The 10,523-nt window shown below is 33.1% G+C and overlaps 1 protein-coding gene across 1 annotated transcript; it reads left to right on the top strand.

The window, feature by feature from the left end:
- The first annotated feature begins 4,936 nt into the window (after nucleotides 1-4,936).
- On the top strand, nucleotides 4,937-9,258 carry sip1 (septin interacting protein 1). Its single transcript, XM_018514576.1, has 8 exons — nucleotides 4,937-5,045; nucleotides 5,422-5,629; nucleotides 6,153-6,330; nucleotides 6,422-7,374; nucleotides 7,531-7,727; nucleotides 8,178-8,606; nucleotides 8,690-8,847; nucleotides 8,951-9,258. The coding sequence occupies exons 1-8, from the start codon at nucleotides 4,937-4,939 to the stop codon at nucleotides 9,197-9,199; spliced, it is 2,481 nt and encodes an 826-aa protein (XP_018370078.1). The 3' UTR covers nucleotides 9,200-9,258.
- The last annotated feature ends 1,265 nt before the right edge of the window (nucleotides 9,259-10,523 follow it).

Raw genomic sequence — 10,523 nt, 5'->3', positions numbered from 1 at the left:
ATATAATTATACATAAACATAATTTATAAATGAAAAATATGTGTAATATAAAGAATTAACAAAGGATAATAAATTATATATAATTACATGTGAACAATTCTTTTAAGCAGTTCTTTCTCCAAACTTGTTCTTTTTCTAAAAGAAATAATACGAAAATTATCCTTTTAAATATTTTTGATGTTTTCTCATTAGTATTATTATGTCATATAAATTACTGTATAAGAAAAGAATGTATAATTATATAAAAGGGAGAAGGATAAATATGTATTAATATGAATATGTATTTCGTATATAATTATATATGTTTATTTATATTTTGCTCTTTTTTGTAACGTTGGAAATAATTTTTTTCATTTTTTTCTTCTTTTTTCTTTCTTCATTTTTTAGATATTGCTTTTTATTAATTTCTTTAATTCTTATGTAAGTTCTTGTACGCACAAAAAGTTGTAGCACCTCATCTGGAATGCAAGATGAATTGTATTCTGTATCTTGTTTGACGAGTGCAATCACCTTCTGTATTACTAAATCCTCTTCAGAGAAGTAATTTTTATGAAAATCGTTAAAACATCTTTCGATGATTTCACTTATATGAATAAGTTCATCAGAAGGATACGTCAGGTAACTTTTGGAGACACAATGAATCCAATTTACATCCGTACTGTCAACAGCAATACTAATTGGTTTTCCCAAATGAGGATATTTTTTTTTAAGTGATGTGCAACGTATCCCGCAACATATTTCAAGCCGGCTTCTTGTACAATATTACTCGATGTGCTTCCAGAGTACAATGTGCATAACTCTGTACAATCAGATTCGAATATTAGATCGTCATCATCCATGTTTTTCTCGTCATCGTTGTTATGTGCAGAATCTTCTTCTAACTGCTCCGGTGAAATGTTTATAATATTCGAAAATAATTCTTTTGTTAGAATTATTTCGTTTTGCGAATGATCTTCATTTTCTAAATAACTGTAGTCGTTAGATGCATTACAAATGATATCAGTGAGTTTACAATTGTCCTGAGATGTTTCACATGATGAGCTTTTCGGCATTGATATGGATGATGATGGGATATTCGAAGCTATTATCATTGATGGAATTTCCGACAAACTTGATGAGTCGATGGTTGAAGATATACAGCTTGTATCTACATCTTCAGAATTTCGATTTAGGGTAAACACTGCATGACTATGTTTACCTAGAATGTACCATCTCAAGCGATATCTAAATTCATATCCTGACGGATGATCTTTACAGGAGCCCATAGCTCTTATGTAGGCAAAAAAGTTTTCTAGTACATCCTGTTGAAGATGTCGTGTCAAAATATACTGAAACTCCTCAGGATATTTATTTTTAAGATAGCCATACAATTCTCGAAGCGAAGCATTACTAATTAGAATGCCTTTTTGGAAAGGCATGAGCGATTTTCTAGAACCAACTTTCATATTTTGAATATAAAGATCCATTAATATTAGTATCGATTCTTGATTCTGAAGGTTCATTCCGAAGCCGTTCACTCCTGAATGCGCACCATATTTCTGCTGCGAATTATGCACGTCAAACCAGTTATTAACAGTCAAAACGAAATCAGAGAATTTTTTATAATCAGACACATTTATAAGTCCATTATCACCAGCCCATTTAATCACCTTTGCCACTGTATGAGACCAAATTCGTGCCGCTGGCTTAACAGCTTGCCTCAGTGAATGATGTGCGTCCAATATCTGTTGTGTTAAACGATGTGCAACACGAAGATCGCTTGAGTTGCTCAAGTCAATAATGGCTTGTAAAACCTCAACTTTAAATGCTTTACTGCAATTTTGAAGTAAAAAACCATCGTCGACAAACCAATTTCGCAGTAGTTTTAGTAAATGGGGAACATCAGCAAAAACAAATATTTTGCTATCTTTCAGCACAGAATGCGTGAAAAAGTGATTTTCCGGCGTAATATGTAATTCTTTCCACACTCCTTTATTACCCATATCACTGGTTGTTGCTACTACTTCGTATCCAGCATCATACAAACGACATACAGCTTCCATTAAAATATCTTTCGTCATTGGTTGGTCAAACTTGTAGTAAATTGGCTGTTTCCAGTTTCCTAGTAAACCACGAGCCATAATAACTTGAACTTTTCCATAAGGACCAACCTTTTTTTCAATTTTTGAATCGAACTGAACATCGGAACTTACAGACATTTCATCGAAAGTGAGAACTGTGATTTTTTCCAATGATGTTAACGTTTTACCTTTTTCTCGCATTACTGCGAGAACATCGGACAAAAATCCCTCTCGAATATCAAATTTCCGTAAAACCCATCTTCTTAATGAAGCCAGCGATGGTAAAGGGAAATTGAGCTTCAGTCGGAAATATCTGTATGCTTTTGGACTAACACTGCGAAATGAGATTGCCGAGGTATAATCGTCTATTGACCACCGAATCCATTTTCGATTTTCTAGAATGCATCTAATTTGTCCTTCCGTAAAATAACGTTGCAATAATTGTGTCATTTCATTCTCTATTGTCTTTTTCAAATTTTGTTTTTCAAGATCAGATATCGTCAGTTTCATTTGAAAATCATTAATTATTACTTGCATTTCTTTTTTTTCTTTTATTAAATTTTGAATTTCTTCATCTTTTTGTGCTAATTGCAATCGTAAAGTTTGGCATTCTTTTTCAATTTCTTGCATTTCATCCGAATGATGGTTTCTGGATTGTAAATGAAACTTATTGATTGATCGATGATGTTCTAATTCAATTTTTAGCAATGTCATTGATTTGTGTGGATCTTCATTTTGTGTCGATGTGTGGGTGCTATTACTTTGTTCCATCATAAATCTGAAATAACATCATTTCGTTTAGTATTTACTTAGTTATCGTAACAGTCATGAAAAATTGTATATGTATTACAGTATACCGTAAGCGTACCGTTGTTTAGGAATGCATGGAGAAGTGTTTTCGCTATGGTATTCTCCTATCAGTTTTTTCGGTTTAATAGCTCTATTATTTATAGCTCGTTTATAAATACTGCGATGACCATGCCAATATTTTACTCTTTGCGATCTGTTAAAAAATGTAAACAGTTAAATAAGAATTCTTATAAATTTTTAATATCTGTTCAATGAAATATAACAAAGAATGGACTATATTTCATAAATTATAAACATACCTTCTTGGAAAAGTCTTAAATACACTATCGGACGCATAAAATGTGCTTTTTGGCGTTTCCGAGATAGTCCTATTATCCATCCAATCTCTACAAAAATATGAAGATATTATTATCTGTCGTTCATATTAATTTAATATTATTTTCAAGCCATGTTGCCATTCTTACCTTCGACTTTTGGGTGTTTCGACAGTCACAGTCTCTGATACGTTGAATGGCTCAGGACTAGCATTTTCAGGACTGACATTCAATGATATTAACGAGTCATCAGCATCAATCTGAAAAGTGCTGACAGGATTCTTATTACTGCTTGATCCTTCGTCTGTGCTTCTATGGATGTTGGTAGGAAGCAGGAATTCTCTACGAATAACATTACAGTCCCTGGTAACAGTATCCATTCTGAAAAATAAAAGAATCATTAATTCTTATTATTTTGAAAATATTACAATACAAGCAATGAAATATATTTCACAACATCTATCATTTATTGATATATTTACCTATTTTCCATTGCAGTTAACATAATTGTAGGACATGCAGTTGGCAAAAGGAGTCTTCTTGCATTTGTACATTTTCCAGACCTCTGAACCTTTCCTGTATGAAATGATTCTTTCGTAAAATGAGCTGAACATATCCTTGCTGAAAGTTTGCTACATATAATGTGTGACACATCCTGGTAATAGATCTGAGTATTCACTAATTCAAATTAAGAGAACAATTATATTTTCTTACTCTTTTCCTTTTAAATACTTTAAATATGTTACACATTAATTATTCAGTTACTACAAATATTATACTATAATTATAAAATATATGTACATTTTTATAATCCTTATAGAACCACTTACCATTTTTTATAGAGGAAGGTAAGCAAACCTCCCAAATTTTCAGAAACCAGCCTTCACGTATTACTTCATTCGTTGGTAATGAAAAGAAGCTCACTTCTGTCTTACAACAATTTTCACGGCGATTTGGGCACGATTTTACAATGCACCGAACCATACTGATAATTGTCTTGTAATAAGGTTAAAATTATAAATCACGTTGCTCCGCGTTGTCACGTTGCTACCAGAACGGTAGAAACCAATTCTTAAAGCAAACAAAAGGACAACGTATATGGATGTGAAAAGGATGCATTCAATTCAGTTGTAGCAACCTCATTTATTTCTTCGCAGTTGGCAAGTCTATGTACTGAACGTTAGGGCCTGCGCACAATAGAGGAACAAGAATTAGATATTAAGATTTCAACCTATCAGAAATCGTGTATTCCGATGTAATCAGTTTCTGATATGTTGAAATCTTAATATCTAATTCCTGTTCCTCTATTGTGCGCAGGCCCTTATTCCGACGCGAAAGTAGGCGTGGTTTCCGAGTTCTGCACACACCATAGGTGCGTTCCGTATCGCGCATGATGCGCATGATGCATCCATTGTCCTTGTTTAACATTTGGTGAGCAACAAGGATAAACGATGCATTATGCGCATCATGCGAGAAATGGAATGCACCCCATGTTATCTTTCCATTGACCATGGGTCTTTGTGCTTTGAATCTTCGTTTATATCGATAAAAACACGTAATCATCAACCACGAACAAATGTTGTGCGTCAGTGCCATTAATTGTATGTTTTCTAAGTGCAATCAGTGATATGTCAATGGGTATCAATATTTCTGAGTGCATATAAATTTTGCATATAAATTGGTGAACTATAATTTGAGGTTATATTGTTACGATTTTACACAATATTAGAATTAATTAAATAATACGGTAAAATGTCTGAAGACGAAGTCGAAAGGTTTGAAGTTACTGATTATGATTTGGATAATGAATTTAACATCGCTCGTCCCCGACGCAAACTGACGAAGAAACAACAAATGCTAGGTATGTTAACCTTTGCAAGTAGTATTATTTTTATACTAAATTGAGACAGAGAATCGAAAGAATCGAAGAATTGGAAATGATTTGAAACACGTTACTTGATATATTCTTTATAATAATAAAATTTTTCAATATTATATACAAAAGTATACAGTTATTGTGTTCTGTAAGATATTTACTAGATATAGACACAACAGAGAGACCACCAATGTCAGGGCTGTGTGGCTTAGTGGCAGCGTCAAAGTCTACCAACTCGGAGCAGAGACTAAGCCTGGGATATAGACGAGGAGCGCCCTGATATTTTTCTCTGTTGTCGTCAATTGTTTACAGTTCTTTTAGATATAGTTTATTTTTTCATAACATATTTTGTTATAAACAGGAATATGGGCAGATGATAGTGATGAAGATGAATTATCTGCCAGACCATCTTTTAAGACTTTTAACAAGGGTCCTAAGAATTATACAGCACCAGTTAATTTTGTCGCTGGTGGTATCCAACAAGCAGGACAACCAAAAGAGAAGGAAGCTAAAGATGATGAAGATGAAGACGAGACACAGGATTCTCAAACAAAGCATAGTAGCTCGAGGTAAGAAGTTTAAACGTATCTATTTTTAATACAAATGTATTTTTCTTCCTTGATCTTTATTAAGTTGAAATTATACATATACATATATATATATATATACAGGGTGTTTCTGAAATAACGCCCACTAATCATACAATGCTATTCTTAGTAAAAAACCGAGTCGAAAAGTGCTGTATCATTTTGCAATTTTCGCAATATTTTCTTTAGTCATTCAATGAACAAAATGTCTAAAACCGACCGTGTAAGACAACTTTAAGATATCTTTAAGAGTTCTTTAAGAAACATCGTCAAAATATTTCACAAAGAACGCTGAAAGATATCTTAAAATTGTCTTATACATCGATTTTAACTGTTTATTCGGCAATCTTTAGAAATTAATATCTCATTAACTATCCCGAAAATTGCAAAATATAACAGAACTTTTCGACTCAGTTTTTTATTAGGAATAGCACTGTATGATTAGTGGGCGTTATTTCAGAAACACCCTGTATATATGTACGCATATATAATTTTTTTCATTTAGTTCGGAAGATGAGAGATCAAATAATTCGAAATCACGTCCATCCTTTTCTTTGAATTTGGACAGCGACATTGCAGGTCTACGTAAAAAGCGCCATCAAATGAATCCTTTATTGATGAAAAGTGGAATGGGTAGTTGGGAAGTACATACAAAGGGCATTGGTGCTAAATTATTGCTACAGGTATTTTACAAGCAGTCTGTTATTTATTTATTATAAATCAGAGTAAGATAAATTCAAGTAGTAAATTAATAAAAAAACATTTTTTATTTAGATGGGATTTGAGCCTGGTAAGGGCTTAGGTAAACAACTACAAGGAATAAGTGCACCAGTAGAAGCACATCTCAGAAAAGGAAGAGGTGCAATAGGTGCATATGGTCCAGAAAAAACACCAAAGATTCCTGAGAAAAAGAAAGATGATGATGGGGAGGAAACAAAAGAATCCAAATCTAAAGTATCTCAATGGCGGAAGGGTGATAGCAACAAGAAAAAAGTTAGATATTGTTATAGAAGTGTAGATCAAGTTTTGGAAGACGGAAAACTGAAACCTAATAAGAAACTTCCAGTGTCAAGCGATATGAGTAGAGTTAAAGTTATTGATATGACAGGACCAGAACAAAGAATTCTTAGTGGATACCATGCAATAGCTGGTGGTCAGCAGTGTCCTGATGAGACTGTAATTACGTCTGATAAGAAATCTAAAGTGAACTTTGCCCTGCCTGAATTGCAGCATAATTTAAATTTACTTGTAGATATGTGCGAGCAAGATATTATTCAAAATGATCGACGAATGAGACATTTAAATGATAGAGTAATTGCTTTAGAAGCAGAAAAGAAGAATTTATCCAAAGTCGTGGATCAACATAGTCAACTTATCGATACTTTGGAAAATGTACTTGTTATTGTAGATAAGTTAATGAATGAAACGAACGAATTGTCGTTGCAAGAAACTGCAGAGGCTTTCAAAAATTTACAAAACAATTATTATGAAGAGTACAAGATGTACGAACTTGGTGAATTAGCTAGCAGTTTTGTGGCACCGAAAATAAAGGATTGTTTGCTTAATTGGAATCCATTAATACAATCAAAACAACCGATCAAATTATTTGAACAGTGGAAGGATATCTTGGAGAATGGAACTAGTACGACATTACAGACACGAACTATGCAGTCATATGATCAGCTAGTATGGAATGCATGGATGCCATCAGTTAGAGGAGCCATACAGTAAGTGATTTTTATAATATATACGTATAATATTCTGAAGAAGTAAATCAAAGGATATAAGAAAATATTCACGTTTTTATTATGATACATATTTGTAAAAATCTATAGTTTTTTAAATGTATCTGTACCTTCTAATAATTTTTATTTATAAATTAGACAATGGACATGTAGGCAGCCTGAGCCTTTAATTGAATTAATAGAATACTGGATGCCATTATTACCCAATTGGATTTTAGAAAATATATTAGATTTACTAGTATTACCAAAATTAACATTGGAAGTTGAAGAATGGAATCCTCTTACAGATACTGTACCTATTCATACATGGATTCATCCTTGGTTGCCATTATTACGTAAGTGTGTTTATGTGTGTGTGTGTGTGTGTGTGTGTGTGCGCGTGCGTGCGTGCGTGCGTGCGTGCGTGCGTGCGGGCGGGCGTGTACGCGTGTGCGTATCGTATGCGCAGACGAGCGATGAACACTACCTCCGTTATACGTACGATTACGTACTTTCGTCGGCCAGTGACATTTTGTATTCTAATTTATAAAAAAAGCCTAATAAAATTTTAACCATTATCGCGTATCAGTACAAGATGTGGATAACAAAATCTTGTACTAACATCTGATAATGATTAAAATTTTCTCGGGCTTTTTTTTAATAAATTAGAGTATACAAAATGTTACTGGCCGCGAACTTTTGCACGCCACTGTACATACTTAAATTTATCCTTTAACATGATTTTCATATATTTGATTATACAAATGAATTACGTTGTAATAATAACTGTTTTTATATTATTCAAGGAAATCGTTTAGATACTTTGATTTATCCAATAATACGTAGAAAACTCGGATCGGCATTAGGAGGTTGGCATCCATCAGATAGATCCGCTAGATTAATGTTGCAACCATGGGCAGAAGTATTTGCTAAAGGAGACATGGAAGCATTTTTAGTCAAAAACATTATTCCAAAATTGCAAATAGCCTTATCCGAGTTTGTTATAAATCCACATCAACAGCATTTAGATCAATGGAATTGGGTGTATGAATGGAAGGAATTAATACCTGTTCATATAATGGCAGGATTACTTGACAAATTCTTTTTCCCAAAATGGCTACAAGTTTTAGCACTTTGGCTCAATCATTCGCCTAATTATGATCAAGTAACAACTTGGTACATGGGTTGGAAAGGGATGTTAAATGACAAGTTACTAGCAGAACCAGTAATAAAAGGTACGTCGCATTATTATATTGAATTTACATCTTTTGTTCCCCCACAGTTGATTATTAAATTATGAAACTAATATGATTTACAGAGCATTTTAAGAAAGCATTAGACATGATGAATAGGGCTGTCAGTGGGCCACAAACTCATCAACCTGGTGCAATAGAACAAGTTTCATATTTAACAAGTTTAGAAAGAACTCAGCCAACAATATCGCAGGTTGCACCGATTGCCCAGCCGAGGATGGAGGTACAAGAATTGCACATTATCCGTTTAAATTACGTGATGTTAAAAAATGGCACAAGTAATATGCATATATTTTCTATAAAATTATGCTATCGTTTTCTTACAGAGACTTGCAGAGGCAGTACGAACAGCTTCACAAATACCGCAGGGTTTTAAGGATTTCGTACAAAAGAAGTGTGAAGAGAGAGGTATATTATTTATGCCAATCCCGAATAGATATAAGGAGGCTAAGCAAGTGTACAAAGTGGGCAATGTTCAGGCTTACATCGACAGCAATGTCTTATTTGTATGTCATAATGGTACAAATTGGATGCCAACGCATTTGAATGCCTTGCTGGATATGTCTGAACTTTAATAAAATATGATTTAATAACATGATTAATAATGTGACGATTGTTCAAGGCATATGTTTTATATTGTGTTTATGTTGTAAATACATATATTTCTTCTAAATATTATGAGAGAAGTTGATTAATTATTTTACCATTTCACATCAATTCATGATGTATGTTTAAGTCTATGTATTTATGCTTAAGTGATATGTATCATTTTTGTATTATTAAAGCTGTATAATAAATTAATGTATTTTGACACGCGTGCACATTTTTATTACTTTCTAAAAGCGCTTATTAAATTATAATATATCTCGTAAATTGTAACATAAACGTAGCTCGTTTTAGTAATCAATAAAATCAGCCATTCTGATCCATATGTAGGTACATTATCGACTTCTGTTATATGCACGTATAAACGTCTCACTAAGATAATTCACTTCCATATAGGAAATTTTAAGCGACATTCGCATAGATATTAATAAATGCCTATTATTTAATTTTAGGAAATTATACACACTACGGGTTTTCTTAATTCGTATGTACTTGACCGGACGAAACCTCCGGTTGTAAAAATTATTATTTTAAATCGTTTGTATTTCGTATGAAGAGTTTTGAAGTGCAAATAAAAAGGTTTGTGAGTCATTGTATTAATTACAATTAATCATTCTTTTTTGGACCATGTACTTGACCGAAATAATTAACCGGATTTAAATTCAACAAAGTTTAAACATGGAATCGTTTGTATTTCGTATGAAGAGTTATGAAGTACCATTAAAAACGTTTGTGAGTCATCCAGACATTTTTAATTAAATATTAAAATATCATGTATTTGACCGAATTACAGATACAGGAGCTACGGTCACGGAAATTCCGTTGGATAGGTAGTCTCTCTAGTATTTTGATATTCAACAAAGTTTAAACATGGAATCGTTTGTATTTCGTATGAAGAGTTATGAAGTACCATTAAAACCGTTTGTGAGTCATACAGACATTTTTAATATATTAAAATATCATGTATTTGACTGAATTATAGATATAGGCGCTACGGTCACGGAAATTCCGTTGGATAGGTAGTCTCTCTAGTATTTTGATATTCCATGACTGTATTATGAAATTGCTTGCACTATGTTTTGATTGTGAATTATTTAAAGGTGTGCGTATACGGTGGTGCAATCACAGACTTCTATATATACTACTAGACTGCTAACTCTCTTAGTATAAGCTTGTATAAAGTGGACCCCAAAACTTATAGTGGTCCTGCGCATGCGTCACGAACTACACCGAAGGAATGTAATATGGCTGTGTCCTGCGATGATTGTGATACTGCGAATAGCCGTATTGTAG

The sequence above is a fragment of the Trachymyrmex cornetzi genome, unplaced genomic scaffold, assembly GCF_001594075.2.
Source record: "Trachymyrmex cornetzi isolate Tcor2-1 unplaced genomic scaffold, Tcor1.1 scaffold519, whole genome shotgun sequence".
Classification (NCBI taxonomy): Eukaryota; Metazoa; Arthropoda; class Insecta; order Hymenoptera; family Formicidae; genus Trachymyrmex; species Trachymyrmex cornetzi.
Note: the sequence above shows the minus strand (reverse complement) of the source record. Positions and strands in the feature narration are given on the sequence as shown.

Bases quoted from the DNA above. Each gene is read 5' to 3' on its own strand.
- sip1 (XM_018514576.1), top strand. From the start codon at position 4,937: ATGTCTGAAGACGAAGTCGAAAGGTTTGAAGTTACTGATTATGATTTG. The intron at 6,331-6,421 runs GTATTTTACAAG...TTTTTTATTTAG, and splicing joins GTGCTAAATTATTGCTACAG to ATGGGATTTGAGCCTGGTAA. The intron at 8,607-8,689 runs GTACGTCGCATT...TATGATTTACAG, and splicing joins AGCAGAACCAGTAATAAAAG to AGCATTTTAAGAAAGCATTA.